At 38.9% G+C, this 26,562-nt stretch overlaps 1 protein-coding gene across 1 annotated transcript in view; it reads right to left on the bottom strand.

The window, feature by feature from the left end:
• Nucleotides 1-26,256, bottom strand: part of LOC128071412 (phosphatidate cytidylyltransferase 1) — a gene marked incomplete at its 5' end in the record, with an annotated part of 36,105 nt that extends 9,849 nt beyond the window's left edge. Inside the window, 7 exons of the mRNA XM_052664284.1 lie at nt 588-740; nt 3,541-3,609; nt 6,214-6,301; nt 8,223-8,305; nt 10,126-10,184; nt 21,407-21,546; nt 26,159-26,256. Coding sequence (XP_052520244.1) covers nt 588-740; nt 3,541-3,609; nt 6,214-6,301; nt 8,223-8,305; nt 10,126-10,184; nt 21,407-21,546; nt 26,159-26,256 — 690 coding nt within the window. The remainder of the gene's footprint in view (nt 1-587; nt 741-3,540; nt 3,610-6,213; nt 6,302-8,222; nt 8,306-10,125; nt 10,185-21,406; nt 21,547-26,158) is intronic.
• Between the last annotated feature and the right edge of the window lie 306 nt (nt 26,257-26,562).

Below are 26,562 nucleotides of genomic sequence, written 5' to 3'. Positions count from 1 at the left end.
AATCACTGTATCTAGCATTCAAGTAGAGAAATAATTTGTTGGTTAACCTTTTTTTTCTCAAAAATTAACTTCACTTAACAATTAAATGCTTCAAAGAATCCCTGAAACAGGTGGTCCAGTGGTTAGGACTTAGTGTTTTCCCTACTGGGGCCTGGGTTCAATTCCTGGTCAGAGAGTTAAGATCTAGCAAGCCATGAGGCACCACAAAAAAAAGTTTTAAACTGAGTCAATTTATACCAGTTACACATAAAACTCATTATAACTCATCACTGCTTTGTAGAAATCTAAAAGATGCTGAAAAATGTTTCTAAGACAAATACAAAATAAATTACCACCAGTATTCAAACCATTAGCCAAATAAGTTTCTAACAGATAATTAGTTTGTGATAGCAATATTCATTGTATGTTCAAGAAGGGGAAACCCCAAGGGAATAGGATATACGATTGATGCCAAGCAGTCAGTGAAACCGCTTTTGTATTCTATAGCTAACAATTCTGTAGAAATTGATTTCTTGTGAAAATCTTAATTTTACTTTTAAAGGAAGCTTAACCTTCGGGAGGGAGGATCCCTCCCACGTTCATCTTACCTGTCTCAACACTGCCTTCAGAAAGGGAGGAAGTGAGTAACTCTGAAGCTGAAAAAGTTCTGAGGGTTCACACTCTGTAACGAAGGAGTTTACATCACTTCGGTATTCCACTGGGCAGACAAAGTACTGGTATTTGGATAACAGGTAAGCAGCCTAAATGACAAAGCAAGCGTTCATAAAACATTCAATGAAACAGAAATATGCATATACTAAAATTTTAATGGATATATATATCATGAGTCAGAAAGGCCAGAAACAGAATGCCAAGTTTTCCTTGCATTCTCATTCTGCCGTGTATATTTAAAGTTAAATGATCATAAGTGACATAATAAAAGACTTTGAAAAGCCATCAGGAAACCAAAAATTCTTGAAAATCAGTGTTATCATAATCTCAGTATGACAATAAGGGGGAAGGGGAAAAAGATAAAAAATTGATTTGAGCATTTAGACAAGCATATAGACAAGCATTATAGCAAGGTTGTACTTTTTTTTAAGAACATACTTAATGTCAACAGAAGCTAAGAATTATAAAGATATGGGACAGTACAGGGCTGAAGTTTCTTACATAAAGGTTATATTAATTTCATCAATAAAAAATAACCAGTAATTCAAAATTGCTAAGAAAACAGCACAGGTGAAAAACCCAGAAAATGGTTACTAAATTATTCTTTCTCTGGACGCATCACTGCAATTTTTAAAGCTATCTGTTCTCAGCCACAGAAGAAGATATATAAAAGCAAAATATCCTGTTATAAATTTAAAGTGCTAGTTCATTTCCTTTCTTTTACAGACACTCACACCATTATACTGCTCCAGAATGGTTAACAGAAGTGCAAATATAATAATGGGAATGGATATATAGTGATTTTGCTTCCAAATAACCAGCTTCCTCAAAATTACTTATTAAATATATATATTATATATATTTAAATATATATATATATATAATTTCCCTCATTATTTTGTCATGCATTACATTCTTATAGGATAGCTCTTTATTTTCTTTGGTCCTATCCTTGGTCCTATCCAGTGATATGGCTGTTCTTGTAGAATTTCTAAATTGTCTTTAATGATACCAGATTCTTGTAGTAGTATGTAACTTAATAATATTCCAGTTATCCTTGCTTCATACTGTATAAACATTGGATAGGACCAGGTCCCTTTCCATTATCCTATTTATCAATTATTATCAACATTCTACCAAATAAACACTGGAATAATTTTTAAAATTCTATTGGAATTTTCACTGAGAATGAACTAAACTGATAAACAAAGGAATTATGATGGTTTTCCCATCCAGCCTGGCTCATTTCCATTTATTTGTGCATTTGCTCCCTCTCAAAGCCCCATGTTGTTAGTAAGTACCCTATATTTGGCTACAGAATATATTCTAGAACTGTTAAGGGACATGACTTAGAAATTAAACTTCCTGACAGTAATTTTTTGGTATATTTATCTTATATCCAGCCATTTTTCTGTACCTTTTCTTGATTCTCACAAGACACCTTTGAATAAAAAACCTAAATTCCATAATTATACACTATTTTTAAAAACATTAACAAGATCCGTATTCACAGCTAAAAGTGAACATCAATTATTTTTAACAAACTTCTTCTGTTAACTGGGCTCACAGCCACAAACGCCCATTAAGTCAAGCAGCTGGCAAGTGTGAAGGAGGCAGAAGTCTTCAACATCATTTGCAGTCTCTGCTTTTACTTAGAGCCACCACCTTTCCCAGGATCTGTGTCCCCCAAAGGCTGCACAGCTATTAGAAACTACCAGAATACAACAAAGGGTCTCAAGCCTACCTGTGTATGAGAATCAGCTGCGGGAGTTAACGGAGCTGGCAGAGGGCTGGGACATGAATGTTAGAGAAGCTCCCCAGGTGATCCTGACACAGGCCAGGATGGGAGCTGCTGGGCTAGAGAATACGGGCATACCTCGCTCTATTGCACTCGCTTTACAGTGCTTCCCAAGTTTTGTGTTTTTAACAAATTGAAGGTTTATGGCAACCCTGCCTCAAGCAAGCCTAATGGCACCATTTTTCCAGCAGCAAGACTTTAGTAGAGGAAGTAACCACAAATGTGGTAAAATAGGAAAAGAATTGCAATTAGAAGTGGAGCCTGAATAAGGGTGGAATTGCTGCAATCTCCTTATACGACTTCCATGGATGAGGAATCACTTGTGATGAATGAGTAAACAAAGTGGTTTCTTGAGATGAGCTCTATTCCTGGTGAAGATGCTGCGAAGACTGTTGAAATGACAACAAAGGCTATAGACTATGACATAAACTTGTTTGATAAAGCAGCAGCAGGATTTGAGAAGACTGACTCCAATTCTGAAAGAAGTTATGCCGAGGGCAAAATGCTATCAGCATTGCATGCTACAGAGAAGTCAGTCACGAAAGAAGAGACAACCAACATGGTGTACTTCATTGCTGTCGTATTTTAAGAGATTACCAGAGCCCCCTCAGCCTTTAACCACCACCATCCTGCTCAGTCAGCAGCATCAACACCAGAGCAAGGTTCTCCACCAGCAAAGAGACGATGACTTCTGAAGGCTCAGATGATGGTTAGTTAGCAGGGTTTTTTTTTCTTTTTGCTGGGGGTAGGGGGGCTACAAAGTATTTTAAAATTAAGGTATGTACGTTGTTCTTTAAGATATAATGCCATTCCACACTTAAAGGACTAACAGTAAAATGTAAACGTAACTTTTATATACACTGGGAAGCCAAAACATTCGTGTGACTCACTTTAACCCCACTACTTGCTTTACTGTGGTGGGCTGGAACTGAAGCCACAGTATCTCCAAGGTATGACTGCGGATTCTGTTGAGTGGGCTTCAGTTACTACATTATTAGCATTTTCTGGTTTAATGTCTTAAGGTTTAGAATAGATTAATAAACTTGCTACCATTTCTCAAAATATAAAATAAAAATCCGAGTAAAACTCACAATGAATCCAAAGATAACTGTGGAAAAGAAACCACCAATGAATCCTTCCCAGGTCTTCTTAGGAGACAACTGAAAAAGATATTTATTTTTTATATTAAATAAAATTTAAAAGAGTTACTGCACTCAGAAAACACAGATACATATGTTCAGTGAACTCCCATAATACCCTGTACACCTCTCCTTTTTCTCATACTGAAAAGACTTTGCAATGCTTTTTCCTTCAGTCCATGATTGTGTCCTATTTGTGTGAATCTCTCTAGAGAGTCTAACACATATTAGGCCCTCATACATCTGACATATTGTGAATATCTGTTTCTATAAATTGCCTCAATTTGTTTTCATCACTCAAAGGACTATAAACTCTATCCTGAAACAATTGTCCCATAATGTTCATGCTTATATAAACTCCCAGAATAATGTAGTTCTTGAAATAAGGCTGAGATCTATTCCTTCTAAGTATACATGCTCGGTGTTGATTGCCTACTGATCAAAAGTAGGATGCATACAACAACACATGGACACCACAGAGCCCCGGACCGTCACATATTCCCAAACGCCAGGCTTACAGCAGACCTCTTTCTGAAATGGCCAAATACTCCATAGCCCAGGTGCAGATTAGCCCCACAAGTGGGCACATATCCTCCTTCCTTTGGTCAGAATATGTCATTCTCTATGAAGAAATATATTGTGCTTCTAAGGATACTGTGGTATTTTGTGTATCTTTGCAATTTGTTTCAGGTTGCAATTATTGTTTATTAGTCCTTGGAGCATTCAGGGAGAGAAATGTGGAGGAAAGTCTTGAACTTGGTGAAGCAGGGGCAGGAGAAAAAGATTTAGGAGTAGACAGTGCTAACTGCTGAGATGCTCTGGAAAATAAGGACTCGGTACAGGGTTCTGATCATCAGGAAAGCACTCTGGTGGACTCTGTAAGAATCCTTTCAGTGGATCAGCGAGGACGGAAGCCAAACAAATTAGCAGAGGGAAGATTCTGACATAGAAATGGGTAATATGCTAAAGTACATGAAGTCTCAGCCTGAAGTTTACAAAGCACAAAGCCTTTCTTGCCCAATCTGACAACAATTCCATCATAGGTAAGCGACTGGTATACACTACCTCTTAGGATAATTCAGTATCGTTGTCATGAAACAGCAGCTGACTCAAATTCGAAAGTGCCTGCTGATTAAAGAGAGCTTATCAAATTAAATTGACCCTATCATATTGATTTCAGGGTTAACTTGCTTAATTACACCTGGCTGCATTATACAACTAATTCAGCCTGGTAATTCACTAGAAATTGACGCTTACAATCAGACAGTAAGTCTTCTACAGCCTCTGAGGGCTCTTGAGTCAATAAGCTCTTAGTTGGTATAGAAGCCTTGACTACTTCACCACTCACTCTTGTGCTGGAGCAACTTTAGAAACTTTAAAAATATGTACTTTGCCGGCCAGTGTCCCTACAGCTCAGCTTGATGCTATGTACCAGACTCCTATGTGGGGAAGAATTTAAAGAAGGTGTTTTTGAAGGACAAGCAGTCCATACACTATTCTGGGAATGATAAACTATCCTCACATCACTCTGAACAAACAAGTTTTCTATCCGAATAATTGTCTCAGTTCCTCCAAAAATGCCTTCATGTCATAACATCAAAACAGCCACTTAATGCATTTGTGGGAATGTCACAAAAGACCTGGCCCAATATATAAACCAAGTAATTCCTTTATAAGGCCCCAACATGAAAAGTGTTTATTTTTTGAAGCAACCAGTTCTATAAAATGGCCTGTCTTTATATGAGAAATTGATTTCTTTTTTTTAACCCCAGATGGGAACTTAAAAATTACTTCACTTCCTTCTTTGCCTCCATTGACTACTGTACTGTGCTAAGTCACTTCAGTCGTGTCCGACTCTTTGTGACCCCACAAACTGTAGCCTGCCAGGCTCCTCTGTCCATTGGATTCTCCAGGCAAGAGTGCTGGAGCGGGTTGCCGAGCCCTCCTCCAGGGGATCTTCCCGACCCAGGAATCGAACCTTCGTCTCTCAAGTCTCCTGCATTGGCTGGTGGGTTCTTTACCACTGGTGCCACCTGGGAAGCCAACGGAACCAAATCTAACACAAAACAACACGGTTTCCTCATGTGTGTTTTCTGGACTCTGAGCTTCACTTTTCCTTATCACTTGCATTATTCATCGATGTTTTTTATTGAAGAACCTCGATTTTTTTTAAATGAATTTGAGTATAAAAGTCTTGCAAATGGACATGAGTATGTGATGCTGGTACATTATGCACCTTTAACCAACTCAGTAAAGGAGGAGACAAATGAGATGGCTTGAGAGGAAAGCAGAGTCAAGGACAGGCCTGTTTAGAGGGATGTTGGGGAGCAGAATAAAACAACACGTGACAGCCAAGGGAAAGAAGCCAGAGGAAAATGACAGGAGCCTTCACGGAAGAGAATGAATGACAGAGGAGTCAAGAGACCAGCTGACGAAAAGCCCAGGTGGAATCATTGGGAAATACAGACTTCTGCCCTCAACACTGTGGCTGCTGAGGGTAGCTAAGGAAAGTCAAAGCGCCTGAGAAATCAGCAACATGTAACAGCACCTAACTGTTGGGAATTTTTTCCAGTAGCTAATCATCTAGGTTATGGTAAGGGCTTGCTTGTGGTGTTTTTCCATTACCTTAATTAAAGGAGTTCTTCCAAAAAAAAACCCAAAAATGTAAGCAGCTATGTCATTGCAAATAACACTTGAAATTGGAACAAGGAACCTTAAAAAAAATAAAAAATAAAAAAAGTCAGCAGAAAGAAGTCTGTAAGATTAAATGGCAAATATTTACACGGTTTTGACTCAATGAACCAATGCAATAACCCTTTGCATGACACTGCAGCCTAGTCCAGAACATAACACATGCTGAAAGATGAATAGACACAATAAATATCAACCAAATCTGCCCATTTAGCAGTTAGGCAGAGCAAAATCTATAAACATACTAGAAGACTACTGCTAGGGAAAATATTAAATAATCAATTTGACAGTTAAAAATCAATTTCTATAGCTATGGACTTTCAAATTTCCATTTTATGAGGAATGCCAGCTAAAAACTGTCACTCGCCATCTGGCTCTACAAGGATTAGATCACTAGTCACTGCCATTGCTGACCTCTGCTGACCTTTAACACATCCTGAAAGGAGTTCAGGGCAAAGGTCAGGAATGAGGCACTCTGTGCTCCAGGTAAAACTGGCAGAACAGGCCCTCAGAGAGTTAGACATTTTTTTAGGAGAAGATTTTATGAGGCCAACTGCTTATGTCAGACTCACTTTCGTATCTAGAAAAGCACTAACATCACTAGCAGAGACAGCTGCTCCTCGTGACTAGCAGCAACCTTCTGCCAAAATGCATGCTTGATGGCAGGCGTCCCCTTCACTAAACTCATGTGTATACTGACCTCCCCTCTGACCTCCTTAGAGCAGTTCCTCGGAGCTACCTGAAAAACTTTCTCAGAGTTATCTGAGAAACTGTCTCTGGGCTATATAGTCCTCATTTGGCTCCAAATAAAACTTAACTCACAATTCTCACATCATGCATCTTTTTTTTTTTTTTTCAGTCAATAAAAACAAGTTACAGTAGGATAATGAATTTTTTAAAAGCAGCCTTTCAAAATAGAAATGAGTCAGTCAGAGTATAATCTGATAAAGTTACACCAAACTCTTGTCCAATTATCAGTTTTAATTCTATCCTAGCCTACAGGGGCATTAAACCCTACTAACTGTACAGAACCTACTAATTTCAGTGATTGCCTCCCATCAATGAAAAGTTTGTATATGGAAGGCAGTCTTAAAATGATTCCAATTTTTCACACACACATACATTAAAAAACACCAACCTGTCAAGGGAACAAATTTATCTTGACTAAACTTACCAATTATAAAAGTTTTTAGTTACTGTGTTTTAAAAGAATGTGGAAAAAATATGGTCAGATTTCTTAAAATCTTAAGTTTTTCTCCACTCTTATTTTTAATTAATAATAATTGTTTTAACTTAAGCTAATTTTTAACTAATAAAAATGCCTTCTCAATCTGCAACCCACTCCAAGTAGGTTACTAGCAAGTAACTCCACATACTTGGAACCTGGACACTCTACACCTATACAAAGGCAGAGGAGAACTAACCCGCCTTTCACCCAAAGAAAATGCACTGCCATCTCACTGTCTGCTTAAAAGCAAACTTTCCCCTTCTTTTTACATTCCACATAAACAGTACACTCTTTAAACTCGACTCTTTGTTTTTAGAGAAGAGTCATGTTAAAGTGTAGTAACACCTGAAAATGTATTTAATTATTTGGAGCTTTTATGAGGGTTTTCTGCATTTTACTGGAAACCTGAAAAAAGAAGTTTTCCAGTTGATAACAAAGCATTTGTCTTCAGTTGTCAAATAGTTAGAAGTGAAGTCACTCAGTCATGTCCCTCAGGGATCGAACCCGGGTCTCCTGCATTGCAGGCAGACTCTTTACGGCCTGAGCCACCAGGGAATCCAGTCAAACAGTTAAGGGGAACTTACTTTAATGAAATAGAGTGACAACAAATAGGACATTTTAGTAGAAATCCCCGTAAGACACTGTCCAGGGTAAGAGAGCTTTAAAAGTGCTATAAATATATATAAATATAAAGCAGCATATACTGTCCCCTTACCATATCATGCCTTCAAACAGATTTTGGATGACAAGATGTGACTGAGTAACTGTTATCAGTAAGGTGACATGAGTCCATGCGAACTGTTAATAGCCCAACAACACAACAATAATGAGCACAAGAGATCAGGGCAGGCCACGAAGCAACAGCAATTCTGAAATGCAAATTTCTAGCACAACTACTGGTCAAATTTCATAAGATAAGGTCATACAAAATAAATGCCATTAGTAAATTACCTTCATTTTGGTGCCTCCTGAAACCTGAGAACCATGAAAAATATTCAACAAAGTAACCTTAATTTATACAAAAATGGAATGTTGGTAACAACGAGCTACACATCTGTTAAAAAATAAACCATCACCTTGAATCATGAGATTAAAGTGGTCATAACAAGTGTGCAGTATTGCTATGGATTTAGATGAGAACTAAAATCTTACTCTGAATGCATTCTCTAGTTACTAGAAATGCTGAAAACGATTTTTCCCTGAGTTCACTATGGTTTTTTCCCATAAAGAGTTGTCTATAACTTCAAATGATTCAAACCAGCAGGGATCAATTGCCCTTAAATCCAACCTTTTCATACTTGAAAGCTGAGCTCTGTTCAATGACAGTATTCCATTTTAAATTGTCCAAAGGCCTCTGTTTCATCAGTTCCATCTATCCTGAGAGACAGCCACTTTAGCTACTTTTAGCATCATTAATATGAGTAGAATGTGAAGAAAAAGGGCTGATATTTCTATGTATTAGTCTCATAATTTTTTTTCTTTTTTCTTTTTTTGCTGCACACCATGCAGGATCTTAGTTCCCCAATCAAGGATCAAACCTGCAACCCTTGCATTGGCATTGTGAAGGCTTAACCACTGGGCCACCAGGGAAGTCTCTCATAACTTTCACTGAAAGTTATAAAAGGACTTTTCAGAATTCTTAGGATTTTGATTTATTCATAATAAACCTATCTTTCATTTCAGCAAACTGTGTATTATGTTGGTTGTTATGTTTTGTTTTCATCTGCTTAAGTGACCCAATTCTGTCTCAGTTGCTTCAATATGCATAAATGATTTTTCCCAATAGGTACCATTTATATTTTCATAGCAGATTCTATTATTTCTAATTTGTCATGATGGTTTCTAAATTTTCACTGAGAACTTAACTATTTCTTTTTTTCTCAAGATCCCCAGAAATTAGAAATGTAAGAAATACTATAATTTTCCAGCAATGGTGCTCAGCAGGATGTCTTAATGGGGAAAAGCAAAGCATGAAGAATAGGAATTATACCCCAAATTCACAACAAACCTAGCAAATACGTGAATTTATAGATACTACATTTGTCATTTTACACTCTCATCATTAGCTACCTTTTAAGAAAATAACAGGTCATCATATACAGTGATTCATTTCATAAGACACTGAACACTGTTCAAGGATACACTGAAGGAAATACTTCTGGCCAAAACAAATCATGCAAGTGTATAACTAACCATAGCTACCCGGAAAATGTAAGCTCTGTTCCCCTTATGCCTAGGCTAAGCACAAGTAAACATAGGTCCTTTCCATACAAATATATGATAGATGTTTCTGGGACTTATTAACTGTTCAGGAGACTATGAAACACCTCAAATTTCTACATATTTAGGGAATCCAGATACTTGACTTTAATTTTACAGCCTTTGAAAATACTCAAAGGAAAAATTTTTAGGAAACTTTGGAAACAGTTAAAAATTTTGAGTCCTCAAAAAAATTTTCAACTTCAAACATTTATAAATATTAGTCATCCAAAATTCAAATACCCCTGACATTTAGGCAATTGGCAGATTAGATCCTATTTTCTCACTACAGAAAAAATAATAATAAAGGTGAAGGTTTTATTACATATAGTAACTACAAAATAATGGTTAATACACACCATATAAAACTGCAGACGGTAATGTTTCTTCACCAAGCTCAGCACAAACATGCAGAAACCTGTTCAAGAACAAAAACATGTGCTTGTTGTGTAATCTGTTACAAATTTTAAGATTCGATGAGTTCATATAAACCACATTTCTATACCACATCTAGCTATACACTGGCTACTCACTCATACGCCATCCCTCCTACTCTTACATTATTGTTGAGTCACTAAATCTTGTCCAACTCTTTGCAACCCCATGGACTGTAGCCTGCTAGGCTCCTCTTGTCCATGGGATTTCCCAGGCAAGAATACTGGCATAGGTTACCATTTCCTTCTCCAGGGGATCTTTCTGGCCCAAGGATCAAACCCTGGTCTCCTGGACAGGACTCTTACATCAAGCATTTTAAATAGAAGTTTCTTGAGGGAAATGATCCTGTATTCTCCAAAATGCCTGATATAGTCCATGCCGTAAATTCAATAAACATCTCCTACATTAATTGAGTCAGTCCCTTGCTAATGTACAGACATAGAAAATTGGACCCTGAATTTCAGTTCACTAAAATGTATTCACTGTATCATTCTATCAAGTATACATACGTAGAATGTTTAAATCTCTACATAAAAATTAATAATAATTATAGCAGCTAACATCTTTAAACACTTATTATGTTCCATGTACTTGCCTAAGCCTTTTATAAATATTAACTATTTAATCCTTCCAACATTCCTATGATGTAGTTACCTATTATTATCTCCACTTTACAGATGAAGAAAAATATACAAAGGACTTTATTAATTTACTGTGGATCGTGGCGCTAAGGAGGAGTTAAACCCTTAGATTCTATTGACCCTTAAGAGTCATGTGGTTCCATAAACCATTATCCTCAAGATTCAGGTTAAGAATGATTCAAAAATTCTCAGAAGCATATTATAATGATTACAGTAAAACAAAATACTCTTAACAATTTCAAGATGCACAAACAGCATGTGTGTTTCTGTCTATAAATTAATTACAGTAAAATTTTACTAAATAAAAATTCTACCTAATGAACTTTTGTTGTTGTTGTTTAGTTGCTAAACTGTATCTGACTCTTTCACGATCCCATCAACTGTAGCCCACCAGGTGCCTCTGTCCATGGTATTCTCCAGGCAAGAATACTGGAGTGGGTTGCCATTTCCTTCTCCAGGGGATCTTCCCAACCCAGGGATCGCGCCTGCGTCACTGGCATTGGCAGGCAGATTCTTCACCACTGAGCCACCTGGAAAGCCCACTAACGAAGCAGAAATCTAATAATTCTATGTTAAATACTGAGGAGGCACTATGATACACTTTTTTGCCCACTACATCAGTAAAGTTCTGAAGATAATTTTTTTTACAGAAGTAGATGTTAGAAATGCATGAACCAAGTTTAATTTCAACTAAATAGCCATGCATGCATTCTAGTTGGCAATATCTTTAGAAAATGAGTTCTGTGAGAGAAAACAACTGGTCAACTAATCTATCCCATGTAAAATAAACACTATACTTTGCATATCTAAGATGTACTTACCAAGGGAGTTCTACCCACTAGAGTAAGCAAGGTTGATGCTACTCTGACCAGCGCACGGAATCAAACAGCAGCTGCCTGCACCTATTTTTTGATGACCGATTTGAAATGTCAGTGTAAAGGGTGATACTAAGGGAAGAGAATGCATACTGGCTCCCAGATCCTATCTCACTTCCTATTTGCCACCTGACTGGTTCAACTGCAAAAGAAATATGGAAACATTTCTGAGCAGCGGCAAGCTGAGACACATGTCTCTTTCTTGAGAGAAAGAATGGAAGCGGGGGAGGGGGAGGCACTAAAACACGGAATTCATGGCATTAAAATCAACGGAAGCAAAAGACTTTCTTTTAAAATCACTGCTTTGAAATTTTTCTTCAATAGCAGGGAGATTTCTTTTGTGGCTTAAGAAATAACGAAATTTCTATGCTGCTTTATGCCTTTGGTCCACGGTTACAGGCAAACGTAGACTGGACTTGGTTCAGAGGCTAATGGGGGCTTTCCCTTGTGGCTCAGCTGGTAAAGAATCTGCCAGCAATGCGTGAGACCTGGTTCAATCCCTAGGTTGGGAAGATCCCCTGGAGAAGGGAAAGGCTACCCACTCCAGTATTCTGGCCTAGAGAATTCCATGGACTGTATAGTCCATGGGGTTGCAAAGAGTCAGACACGACTGAGCGACTTTCACTTTCAGAGCTAATGGGGTAAAGGCAACTCAGAAGCAAGACTGAGCTGAAAGTCTCCAGAACCTCCCCTTCTGGCAAATAAGACCTTTCTGGCTCTCCCAGCGCAGCCTTGGGAAATTCTGAACATCATTAATTATGAATTATCTCCTCACAAATACTACTCCAGCATGTATGGTTTTCTTGTTCTTGAAATTATATTCACCCTTAAGCATTTCTTCACACAAAATCACCAGCAGATTCATTCAATACTTTCCTGATGATCATTTTATCCAGGACAGTCTTGGCAACTCAGTTTTACCTGATCCAATTTTATGGTTAAATCCACCAGTAACACACAGAATTTTAGGGTGCTCTAATAAAGGATATAACTATCTGACTCGTGGATATATTAAAATAATACCATTCTTGGAATCTGGGGGAGGAGGATGTAAACTGTTTTCCTAGCATATCTAAGGTTAAATATTATTGTCAAAGAAAAAGAATCTAAAAAAGAGACACATGCATTTACTTCTTCATTCACAGCCATTTTCTGTTTAAATGAAGCACTTGGTTCAGAGGCTAATGGGGGCTTTCCCTTGTGGCTCAGCTGGTAAAGAATCCTATACATGCTATATTTCAACAAATCTTTGGAAAGGATAACTTTGCATATTTGGATCCATAGTTTTACTTTTTCCCCAATTAATAAAGAAGATTTTTATGGTTATATTTCCAATTAAAATCACAGGATCTGTTAAAGTAAAATGTTCACTGAAAAAGTTTCCTAAACATACAGTCTTGATATGTAACTATTTTCAGTTACACTTATTGATTACCAGTTATATACACAGCACTGGGCCTGGTGGTGTCAGTGCAAAGATGGACATATCTTGTGGCCCAGTATCAAGGAATTCCCAGGAGGTTAGGGAGACCAAGTTTCCCAATAGACTTAAGAGAGGTACATTCAGAAAGCATAAAGAAGAATGAGATGTCTAAGGAGTCAAGTGAATTGAAGAAGAAAAAAGACATTGAAAAGTCCAAAAGATCCGATAGAAGGAATTTCAGAAAAAGTAGACAATTGAAAAATATTTATTGAGCACTTAAGATGCTCAATACACACAAAATACAAAACATGGATAAGATAGTCATTCCGCTCAAGGAGCTCATACTTTAATTGCAGAGACAGAAAATATAAAGAAATGATAAAGTTTTTAAATTTCTTATTGTTGGTTAACCGATTCAGTAAACACATGCAGTCCTTAACTCAAAAAACAAAGACAGACCCAGGATTATACACTGGAGGTTACTGACTCACCGATTACTTTTGTACATGGCTGTATTTTTCATTACACTTCGCTAACTAACCAAAACTTTGAAACGTACCAAACATCGTATTCAACAATTCAGAAGTACACTGCTTTATGTATGTGTTGCCATATTCAGATACTAGAATACAACTGAGGCGTTTTAAAGAAGTTTAAATATGTAGTGTAGAAATTCACACAAATCAACCATTACATTAACTAATATACGGAAAAAGTTTTCCTTTAATCTGCATAGTGAGTTTAAGGTATAAAACAAGACTGATATGTAGACAGTTTATAATCATGTTTAATTAAAAAACTGTTACGTGGGAAGGCTTCCCTGGTAACTCATGGTAAAGAATCCACCTGCCAATGCAGAAGACACGGGTTTGATCCCTGGTCCAGGGAGATCTCACAGCCATCATGGAGCAACTAAGGCCATGAGACACAGCTTCTGAGCCTGTGCCCTAGAGCCAATACTATGCAACAAGAGAAGCCACCACAATGAGACACCCACGCGCCACAACTGGAGACTGGCCCCTGCTCATGGAAATTAGAGACAGCCCACGCAGCACTGAAGATCCAGCACAGCCAAAAATAAACAAGCTATGGCTTCCCGCATAGCTCAGTTGGTAAAGGATCCGCCTGCAATGCTGGAGACCGGGGTTCGACTCCTGGCTTGGGAAGATTCCCTGGAGAAGGAAATGGCAGGAGCCAGGCAGGCTACAACCCATAGGGTCGCAAGAGTCAGGCACGACTTAGCTCTAGCTTTCTTTTCTTTTCTATACACACAGACACACACACACAAATATAAACTAGACGTGGTTCTGGAGATACAATCCTTTATGAACAGTGATTTGTGACATCTTTCAAAGATTTCATCTACCTCTCTGAGATGAAAGATACACAGGATGTTTGAAAACAATTCTTAATCATGTATTAATTTTAGCCATAACTTAATCTTATACTGTCCTTAGAGCTTCCCTGGTGCCTCAGATGGTAAAGCGTCTGCCTGCAGTGCAGGAGAGCCAGGTTCGATTCCTGGGTCGGGAAGATCCCCTGGAGAAGGAAATGGCAATCCACTCCAGCACTCTTGCCTGGAAAATCCCATGGATGGAGGAGCCTGATAGGCTACAGTCCATGGGGTCGCAAAGAGTCGGACACGACTGAGCGACTTCACTTTCACTTTGATTTTCAATATTATACTGTCCAGTGATTTTTCTTGAATTCAAAGTATTCTATTCAACTCATAACCTCTCCTTAAGGGTTTTAAAAAAGAAGTCAAACTAGTTAGCCATGCACAAATACAAGGGAAAAGACCTGACTAAACATAATATGCCTTTAATATGCTTCTCACTAGTTGGCTAAAGAGATCTTAAGGCGATATTACGGGTCCAACATCTTAAGCTTATTCACCTGTCATTACCAGACATGTAATCACATGGTTGCTCTTGTTTCTAAAGAGCCTCAAATCCAAATCACCGAGATCTTTTAAAAATATATCCAGACTCTAGAGAAAATGTTGTCACTGATACTCGTTTTACTATGAGACAAATTCATTTTACAACAAAATTATCTAAAGTGTCAGAATGGCTTCTGGGTCCTAGTCAGTGAGTTATCTGGGATAATGTTAAATGAGTCATTTAACCTGCTGGGCCTTGGTGAGTAGGTCAGACCTGGATATAGGTACTTTTTATTTTAATAAAATTCAACATCAATGAAAAAGCTTGTGTTGTCTCTGCTTTTTATATCCGTTAAGACCTATAAAACTCATCTGACCACTGCAGAACTAAAATTTGGACAGGCCTCTTGGAATGTTGTCCAACTAGAAGAAGTCCAGACATTTTTCACAGCATAATTTGAAAGAAAGGCGCAACTATCTCAACAGAACATACTTTCTATTTCCTCACTCCTGTTTTAAAGTCTAACTTTATTTGCTGGACTAAGCTCATAAATGTTGCTAATCACTTCAAGAAACAATCAATGAGGCCTCAAGACCCAGCCACCAAAATCTGGAGGCTAAAAAAAAAAAAAAAAAAAAAATTATCTCTAAAAAGCACTATGTCTAGATGTGCATGTTCTCAGCCTCTCGATCCTTCATCCAGGAAATGTGTGTTAGGAACCTAAATCCCAGACCCTGCATTAGGCACCAGGAATTTACAAAACGAGAGAAACACAAAGTGGGTGCTTATGATCCTTTAATAGGACCATATTTACGACACATGTGAAGTGATAACAGATATACTGGGATGGCCAAAAAGTTCATTTGGGTTTTTCAAATTCATAACATCTTATGAAAAACCCAAATGAACTTTTTGGCCAACCCAATACAATACCATGCATAATTTATATCAGAAGTTTCATCACTTAACCCAGCAGCTCCTAGCTTACTACAAAGTTGCATTTTATAGAAACACAGAGACTGGAAAAGTCAGTTTTTATTCCAATCCCAAAGAAAGGGAATGCCAAAGAACGTTCAAACTACTGCACAATTCCACTCATCTCACACACTAGCAAAGTAATGCTCTAAATTCTCCAAGCCAGGCTTGAACAGTACACGAACCAAGAACTTTCAGATGTTCAAGCTGGATTTAGAAAACGTAGAAGAACCAGAGATCAAATTGCCAACATCCTCTGGATCATCGAAAAAGCAAGAGAATTCCAGAAAAACATCTACTTCCACTTCATAGACTACTCTAAAGCTTTTGACTGTGTGGATCACAATAAACTGTGGAAAATTCTTAAAGAGATGGGAATATCAGACCACCAGACCTGCCTCCTGAGAAATCTGTATGCAGGTCAAGAAGCAACAGTTAGAACTGGACATGGAATAACAGACTGGTTCCAAATTGGGAAAGGAGTCTGTCAAGGCTGTATACTGTCACTTTACTTATTTAACTTCTATGCAGAGTACATCATGAGAAACGCCGGGCTGGATGAAGCACAAGCTGGAATCAAGATTGCTGGCAGAAATATCAATAACCTCAGATATGCAGATGACACCACCCTTACGTCAGAAAGCAAACAAACTGAAGAGCCTCTTGACGAAAGTGAAAGAGGAGAGCGGAAAAAGTTGGCTTAAAACTCAACATTCAGAAAATTAAGATCATGGCATCCGGTCCCATTACTTCATGGCAAATAGATGGGGAAACAATGGATTTTATTTTCCTGGGCTCCAAAATCACTGCAGATGGTGACTGCAGCCATGAAACGAAAAGATGCTTGCTCCTTGGAAGAAAAGCAATGACAAACCTAGACAGCATACCAAAAAGCAGACATTACTTTGCCAACAAAAGTCCATATAGTCAAAGCTATGGTTTTTCCAGTGGTCATGTACAGATGTGAAAGTTGGACAGTAAAGAAGCTGAGCACTGAAGAATTGATGCTTTTGAACTGTGGTGCTGGAGCAGCCTCGTGAGAGTCCCTTGGACTGCAAGGAGATCCAACCAGTCAATCCTAAAGGAAATCAGTGCTGAATATTCATTGGAGGGACTGATCCTGAAGCTGAAGCTCCAACTTTGGCCACCTGGTGTGAAGAACTGACTCACTGGAAAAGACCCTGATGCTGGCAAAGACTGAAGGCAGGAGGAGAAGAGGATGACCGAGGATGAGATGGTTGGATGGCATCACCGACTCGATGGACATAAATTTGAGTAAGCTCCGGGAGTTAGTGATGGACAGGGAGGCCTGGCGTGCTGCAGTCCATGGGGTCACAAAGAGTCAGACATGACTGAGCGACTTAACTGACACTCAGAAGCATAGAAAACAAATTTACAATTACCAAAAGGGAAAAGGGGTGGGGAAAGGATAAATTAGGATTTGGGGATTAGCAGATATAGTTTACTATATGTAAAACAGATAAACAACAAGGGCCTACTCTATAGCACAGGGAACTCTAATATCCTGTAAGAAACCAAACTGGGAAAGCACATGAAAAAGTATATGTGAGTCACTTCACTGTACACTAGAAACTAACACAGCACTGCAAATCAACTATATTTCAATTAAAAAACTGTGTTTTAAAAGTACATTAGTATAATGTCAATATCCCTGTGTGATCTTACACTGTAATTTTTCAAAATATTACCACCGGTGGAAACTAGGAAAAGTGCATAAGGCATCTTGTGTTATTTCTTACAACTGCATGAAAATGCATAATTATCTCAACAAAAAGTACATTTTAAGCCAATAATTTAGGATATAAAAGCAATTTTTCATAGATTGTCATAAACAGCAGTTGGTTCTAAAATCAGCACTTAGTATTAAAAAAAAAATTTTTTTTTGTTTTAAATTTTTTGGGCATACCACATAGCAGGTGGGATCCTAGTCCCTGACCAGGAATTGAACCTCCACTCCCTGCAGAGGAAGCACAGGGTCTTAACCACTGGACCACCAGCGAAGTCCCATAATTTTTTTTTTTCCCATCAATAATAGTCCAGATTTTATTTTTTAAAAACACAATTTTTTTAAAAAATTATGACCCTCTTAGTATTAAGTATAAACGTGAATGACTCAGGCATACATTATATTTAGTATAAATTAAAGCAACAATTTCCTATCTTGTCACTCTATTAATGTCTCCCACTCACCATTCATTGAATTACAAACCTGGTTATATTATCTCTTAGCTTGAAATCCTCTGGTAATTTCCTAGGAATAAAGCCCAAAGTCTTCCTATGATATACAAGGCTCCTCAAGATGGGGCTCCTGTCTACTTGCACAACCTTCAGTACCTCCCATGGGTCCCAAACATGCCGCTCTCATTCTCAAGATAGCACAGCTGGTTTCTCTACCTGGAATGCCCTTTCCCACCCTCCACCTGGCAAACACCTGCTTGTTCTTTGTTTTTCACCAATCATCTCTTCATACTGTTCATGGGGTTCTCAGAGCAAGAATACTGAGGTGGCTTGCCACTTCCCCCTCAAAGACTGAAGGCAAATGGAGAAGGGGATGGCAGAGGATGAGATCGTTAGATAGCATCACCAACTCAATGGACGTGAGTTTGAGCAAACTCTGGGAGACAGTGAAGGACAGGAGAGCCTGGAGCGCTGCAGTCCATGAGCTCACAAAGAGTCAGACATGATTTAGCGACTGAACAACAACAAGCATCTCTTCTCCAAGGCCTTCAATGGCCTTCCTGCCCCAGTAAAGCAAGGCCCTCCTTCCCCTTCTTTGCGGTCTTAGAGGTCCTTGTTCACATTCCAGCAGTGAACAAGGGGACACGTGTCTCAGCAGTTGCCAGACCCTGGTAGGCACGCTAACGGCCTGCTTCCCTTTGTATCCTCACCACCATGGACAGCGCTGGCACTTGGAAAGCACTCGAGTGTTTGTTGAAAGAATGACAACGATGACTTTCAAGGAGCTTCTGTGATTCTATAGAAGAGCAATGGCGAGCTATGCCAATGATAGAAATCAGTTGGAAAAAGATGAACAAATACCGATTTGACAGTCAGAAATTTCAGGGGAGGAAGCAACAATGACTGTAAAGAATCAGTTGAGAGGGTATCATGTATACAATATTATAAAAAGAAACAAGTTGCACAGCAAAGGAAACAACAAACAAGATTAAAAGACAACCCTCAGAATGGGAAAAAAATAACTGCAAGGGAAACAATCTCCAAAACACACAAGCAACTGCAAGGGATTAATCTCCAAAACACACAAGCAGCTCATGCAGCTCAATACCAGAAAAACAAACAACCCAATCAAAAAATGGGCAGAAGACCTACACAGACATTTCTCCAAAGAAGGCATATCGATGGTGCTGCTGCTGCTGCTGCTGCTGCTGCTGCTGCTGCTGCTGCTGCTGCTGCTGCTAAGTCGCTTCAGTTGCGTCCGACTCTGTGTGACCCCATAGACGGCAGCCCACCAGGCTCCCCCGTCCCTGGGATTCTCCAGGCAAGAACACTGGAGTGGGTTCCCATTTCCTTCTCCAATGCATGAAAGTGAAAAGTGAAAGTGAAGTCACTCAGTCGTGTCCGACCCTCAGCGACCCCATGGACTGCAGCCTTCCAGGCTCCTCCGTCCATGGGATGTTCCAGGCAAGAGTACTGGCGTGGGGTGCCACTGCCTTCTCCGTACAGACGGTGAACAAACACATAAAAAGACGCTCACCATCATTCATTATCAGAGAAATGCAAATCGAAACTACAATGAGGTATCACCTCACACAGGTCAGAATGGCCATCACTAAAAAAAGTCTGCAAACAGTAAATGCAGGAGAGGATGTAGAAAGGGAACCCTCTTTCATTGCTGGTGGGAATGTAAATGGATAGTCTTTATGGAGAACAATATGGAGATTCCTTAAAAATCTAGGAATAGAACTACCATATGACCCAACAATCTCACTACTGAGCACAAAAGCTGCGAAAACTATAATTGAAAGAGACGCATGTACTCCAGTGTTCACTATAGCACTATTTACAATAGCTGGGACATGGAAGCAACCTAGATGTCCACCTACAGATGAATGGATACAGAAATTGTGTTACATATATACAGCTGAATATTACTCAGCTATAAAAAAGAATGTATTTTAATTATTGAATTAAAATGACATGCTTTTAAAGGACTTTCCCACACACTCTGTATATATTTTTGTTTAATGAGAAATGGAAAGGAGTCATCCATACTGTATTAAGTTTCCATAATTGTACTCACTGGAGAAGAATTTATTTATGAGGAAACCCCTAAGAGCTAAAACAGTAACCATTAAGAGCTAAAGAGAAAACTCACAAATAAATTTCATTTCTGCCTTTAAAAGTGAAAAGAATGATAATATTCAATATTTAAATAGCACCAGGTACTGCTCTAAGTGCTTTACAAAGAAACTAAGGCACAGATTAGTTAATTACATTTCCCAAAGTTTATTCAGCATGTAAGCGGTGGAACCAGGATTCATACTGGAAATCTGACTTTTTACAAGTACCTACCTAGGGACTTCCCTGGTGGTCCAGCGGCTAAGATTCCGTGTTCCCAATGCAAAGGGCCCAGGTGCACTCTCTGGTTTGGGAACTAGATCTCACATGCTCCAACTAAGACCCAATAAAGCCAAATAAAAATAATAGATAATTTTTACTGAAGTACATATCTAAATCAATTTTTAAAGAAATTTCTTTTATAATTGGTCAACTTCAATGGAAAACAAATCTGGTTTGTTGGTTTTTTTGGCCATGCTGCATGGCTTTTGAGATCTTAGTTCCCTGACCAAGGATCAAACCTGGGCCCCCTGCAGTGGAAGCATGGAGCCTAACTATTGGACAGCCACAAATCTGTTAATTCTAATGTTATCCTAAGTATCTGACTCTTAATCTAAAATCATAATCATGTGATAGCCTACTATAAACATATATATATATTTATATATAAATAACTATATAATAAAAAATGTCAGGAAAACTAAGTACCCTGATTAATTCTACATAAAACTATTTCCTAGGAACAAATAAAGCAATATATATGTGAAAGTTTCTTTGTAAATTATATCATTACTTGGTAAATAATCCATATGCTTCAAGTTCTTTTACTATAATTTACAAAGAAAATTTTCAAATATATAGACAGACTACTAAGCAAGTACTTTTTTTCAGCCACCAAGTACTTTTTTTAACCATTAGGGAGAAATTGCAGTTTATTTCGACTGTGATTAAAGTAGTTTTATATATGAGACATTTAAAAAGAGAAAGTGGATTAAAATGTAACCAAAAAGGATGTTAGAATTTAACATAAAATAAGCATGTAACATATACTGGCTACAAATCAATACAGAGTCTTTTCCTTAACTTACCTGCCAGATACAAGGCAAATGATATAAATCTGTGGTAGCGAATGAGGAACTGAAGTTGCTCTTCTCTTTGAACAAATGTAGCAAAATAATCAGCCACAGTCTCTCCATAGAAAAAGTAGTTCACACACAACAGAAAGTACCTGTAAGGTTAAAACAATTAGCTTCTTTATATTTGAAACATTTTTCCCCTCAAACTCCACAAAACTTATCTTCTACTTTTGATGATGACACAAATCAAAACTAAGTTTTAAACATTCAGTTCAGTTCAGTTCAGTCGCTCAGTCGTGTCCGACTCTTTGCGACCCCATGAATCGCAGCATGCCAGGCCTCCCTGTCCATCACCATCTCCCAGAGTTCACTCAGACTCACGTCCATCGAGTCAGTGATGCCATCCAGCCATCTCATCCTCGGTCATCCCCTTCTCCTCCTGCCCTCAATCCCTCCCAGCATCAGAGTCTTTTCCAATGAGTCAACTCTTCGCATGAGGTGGCCAAAGTACTGGAGTTTCAGCTTTAGCATCATTCCTTCCAAAGAAATCCCAGGGCTGATCTCCTTCAGAATGGACTGGTTGGATCTCCTTGCAGTCCAAGGGACCCTCAAGAGTCTTCAACACCACACTTCAAAAGCATCAATTCTTCGGCGCTCAGCCTTCTTCACAGTCCAACTCTCACATCCATACATGACCACAGGAAAAACCATAGCCTTGACTAGACAGAACTTAGTCGGCAAAGTAATGTCTCTGCTTTTGAATATACTATCTAGGTTGGTCATAACTTTTCTTCCAAGGAGTAAGCGTCTTTTACATGGCTGCAGTCACCATCTGCAGTGATTTTGGAGCCCCCCAAAATTAAGTCTGACACTGTTTCTACTGTTTCCCCATCTATTTCCCATGAAGTGATAGGACCAGATGCCATGATCTTCGTTTTCTGAATGTTGAGCTTTAAGCCAACTTTTTCGCTCTCCTCTTTCACTTTCATCAAGAGGCTTTTTAGCTCCTCTTCACTTTCTGCCATAAGGGTGGTAGGTTCATGATATATTCCACCAAAATGCTTTTTCCCCCTTGTTTTAAACTTAAAATTTCAAACTTACCAGTGAACAAAAATGTACTGAGTAGTTCATGCCTTTATTTAGCTCAAAATCTAATCCCAGAGACAGAAAATCAGGAAACAGTGTAGAAACTACTACACACACACACACACGGCTTCTAATACACTCTCAGACACACACAAACACACAGTTTCTAATACACTCTCAGACACACACACACACACGGTTTCTAATACACTCTCAGATACACACACACACGGTTTCTAATACACTCTCAGACACACACACACACACACACACGGTTTCTAATACACTCTCAGACGCACACACACAGTTTCTAATACACTCTCACACACACACACGGTTTCTAATACACTCTCAGACACACACACACACACACACACGGTTTCTAATACACTCTCAGACACACACACACAGTTTCTAATACACTCTCACACACACACACGGTTTCTAATACACTCTCAGACACACACACACACGGTTTCTAATACACTCTCAGACACACACACGCACACAGAATTAAGTTTACAATGAAAATGCATTCCCTAGCTTTAGGAGAATTAGCATTCTTCCTAATGCTTTAAGTTTTTTTTTATATTGGCCATTTTTTAAAAAGTCTTTATTGCATTTGTTACAATTTTGCTTTATTTTTTTATGTTTTAGTTTTTTGCTAAAGTTTGGGATCTTAGTGCACCCCAACCAAGGACTGAACCTGTACCCCCTGCACTGGAAGGCAAAGCCTCTACCACTGAACCACCAGCAAAGTCCCTCTAATGCTTTTTAATAATAGAGCTCCTAAGTCAAATTCCCGCCTGCCCTAAGGAAGACCAATGGGAAAAGAGGGAAGAAGTAATTTGACCTCTCACCTCTTACTCTGTCCTGCCCACACTGGGTCTTGTCCCCTTTTCTCAATGCTCTGGATGGACTCTAGTTGAATAAGTGACTCAAAAAGGTAGCGGTGAGGGTTGGGAGCTAGCTGCAGGTAAAAATCTCTGGGGAAAAACTTCAAAATAGGGAACACATGTACACACCCATGGCTGATTCATGTCAATGTATGGCAAAAACCACTATGATATTGTAAAGTAATTAGCCTCCAATTAAAATAAATATATTAAATTTAAAAAAATAAAATAAAATGGGGAATGTAAAATTTGAAAGAAAAAAAAAAACTTTATGAATGGCCTGTCCCTTCTCCCAGCGCTGCTTTATCCTTTTCCCCAGGCAGAAGTTGAACCCACAAGACTTTGCTGATGGGAGTGTGTGTAAGCCAGGAAAACATGCTGAGAAACACTGCCTCGGGGTTCCTCCCACACTCTGCCTTAGAAAGACTGTGTCCTAGGCAGCAGTAGAAGAGGAGAGGGGTGGTGGTTCCCTCTGGTCCTCATGAATAGAATCAGACCCCACTGTTCCCAAAGGGAAGCACATCACGTTTCCAGATTACCATGTCTCTCTCTCCTATATGGAAACTGTCTGTGACGCCTCTGTAAGGCTATCAAGGCCTATCCAGCCATCAAACTAACTTTTTTGTTTTTGGCCATGCCCATGCATGTGGGATCTTAGTTCCCCAAATAGGGACTGAACTCATGTCCTCTGCACTGGAAGTTTACAGTCCTAACCGCTGGACCGCCAGAAAGTCCTGCCCCAGTCCAACTTTTGGGCCACTATTCCCTCCCACACGGGAGAGCCAAGAAGATCTCATGACCTGTGGCAGGTGCCTCCTCTGTCCCCCATCTAGAACCTGATGGGTGCTGCTTCCCCAGCCTAAAACATCCTTCTCCATCCAAAGCCTGTCTTCACTTCTAGTAACAGTTTCTCTGTCCCCTTCTCCGTGAAGCCTCTACAATCACTGGAGCCCATCTTGACCTACCTTTTCCCCCCCTTACACTTAAAATCAATCCTGCATGGGTTAGCTACTCTCCAACTACTTTAACATCCGTTGGAAGGGCTGATGATTAAGCTGAAGTTCTAATACTCTGGCCACCTGATGCAAAGAGTAGACTCATTGGAAAAAGACCCTGATGCTGGGAAAGATTGAGGACAGGAGAAGGGGGCGACAGAGGATGAGATGGTTGGATGGCATCACTGACTCAATGGACATGAGTCTGAGCAAACTCCAGGAGATGGTGAAGGGCAGAGAAGCCTGTGGTGCTGCAGTCCATGGGCTGCAAAGAGGTGGACACGACTGAGTGACTGAATCACTAATACTTAATCTACCTATCTAACATTCTCTGTACACATTGCCACTCACTCATGAAGAAACTTTCCAGAAGGAAAAATTAGGTGTTCATAAAACCAAGAAACTGTTTTTGACTACTGTAAACCCAAAAGGTGATGCCTGTTTTAAAAAGACAGATTCATGTCAATGTATGGCAAAACCAATACAGTACTGTAAAGTAAAATTTAAAAAAATATATATAAATAAATAAATAAATAAATAAATAAAAAGACACTGATACTAATCAAACAACTACTGATATATTCAAAGACATGGACTGTTAACTACGAACTATCATATTACCATGTTTCATGGTCAAGGTCCTGATAACTAAGAAACCTGAAAAAACTTATATATAAAACATTAAATATCAAAATTGTTTGGTGATTCTTATTTACTAATTTTACATGCAATATTTCCTATATAGAATAATTTTATATGCAATGTTTCAGGGGCTGGTAACTGCCCTAAAATGTTTAGCAGGGTGCCTTATACACTGACCCCCATCAGAGCCTTCCTATTCCCTCTGACAACCATCCTTGTTGCATGTCAGAGATCTTAGGGCCTTCAGGAGACCAAGCCAGGAGCAGCAAAGGTAAGGTCATCCATCCTCTCACTGCCTTGCTCCCTCCTCCCGCCCCAGGCCTATGGGTGCTTTGGAGAAGGTAGGCCAGTCTGCCTACCTGCCCTGGTGCTCAGATGGTAAAGAACCTGCCTGCAATGCTGGAGACCTGCCTTCAATCACTGGGATGGGAAGATCCCTTGGAGGAGGGCATGGCAACCCACTCCAGTATTCTTGCCTGGAGAATCCCCATGGACAGAGGAGCCTGGTGGGCTACAGTCCAAGGGGTTGCAAAGAGTCAGACACGACTGAGCAACTAAGCACAGCACAGGCCAGTCTGCAGGGGTGAGGTGGGGAGGGGAGGAGGGAGACAGACATGCAGCTTGGGCTTTCCTCTCCTGAATCAACTTGTCACTCAAAAAAGACAAAAAAAAAAAAAAAGAAAACCCACAACTATTTTCATATCTCATCTTCCAGTCTTTGTAGAAATATCAGGTTTTGTGTATGGTCTCATGTCAGCTGAGGGGAAATAAACCAAAAGATTAACATATTTTTAACACTTCACAAAATGAAACTTTCTGTTAACATTGTAATTACAAAGAGTATAAACATGTGCCCAATATAGTGCTGAAGTTTTTAAAAAGAGGACAAAAATAGTGGGTATATGCAATATAAGTCAGTCACTCTGTACAAAGAGTGAAAGATGAAATCTGAAAATAGTTATGTTGAAATGGAAAGTTAAAGGTGATTTTATTCTTTCAACATTCAATTGCATTCTTTTTATTTATATTTCTTCATACTCAATCTATAAGGTCAACTGGGTCGATACTGACTGGTCAGGATGCTTCCTTACCAACTTTAGAAAAGAATCAGATTTTCATATCTGAAACAGTTTTAAGTCACTTACCAACTCAGTGTTCTAAACCAAGGTAAGTCATAAGAATGATAGACTCTGTAACCTATGGTGATGATTTCATGGAAGCATTTCACTTGGATGCTTAGAACCTGAAACCAAGAGAAAACATTAACAAACAGTTCTTAATGTCTATATTTATGCTAAATTATTTAATAAGTAACGTCGCATGTATTTTAAAAATCTTCAGCTACCCACTTTCAGTTATTCTCAAGATCATCAGCAAAAATTCAATATTCAACTTCTTTATAATCAAGTGATATCCCAAAGAGGTAAGCAAAACAATGTTTTATTCATAACATTTGAGAGATGCTTCCCAGGGTAGGAGGCGGCACTGTACTTTAGAACTTGAAAGGTATAGTCTGGCTGGGGTCACAGCTAACTAGGCTTAATCAATC

This window comes from Budorcas taxicolor, unplaced genomic scaffold (assembly GCF_023091745.1).
Source record: "Budorcas taxicolor isolate Tak-1 unplaced genomic scaffold, Takin1.1 scaffold509, whole genome shotgun sequence".
NCBI classification, from domain to species: domain Eukaryota; kingdom Metazoa; phylum Chordata; class Mammalia; order Artiodactyla; family Bovidae; genus Budorcas; species Budorcas taxicolor.
Note: the sequence above shows the minus strand (reverse complement) of the source record. Positions and strands in the feature narration are given on the sequence as shown.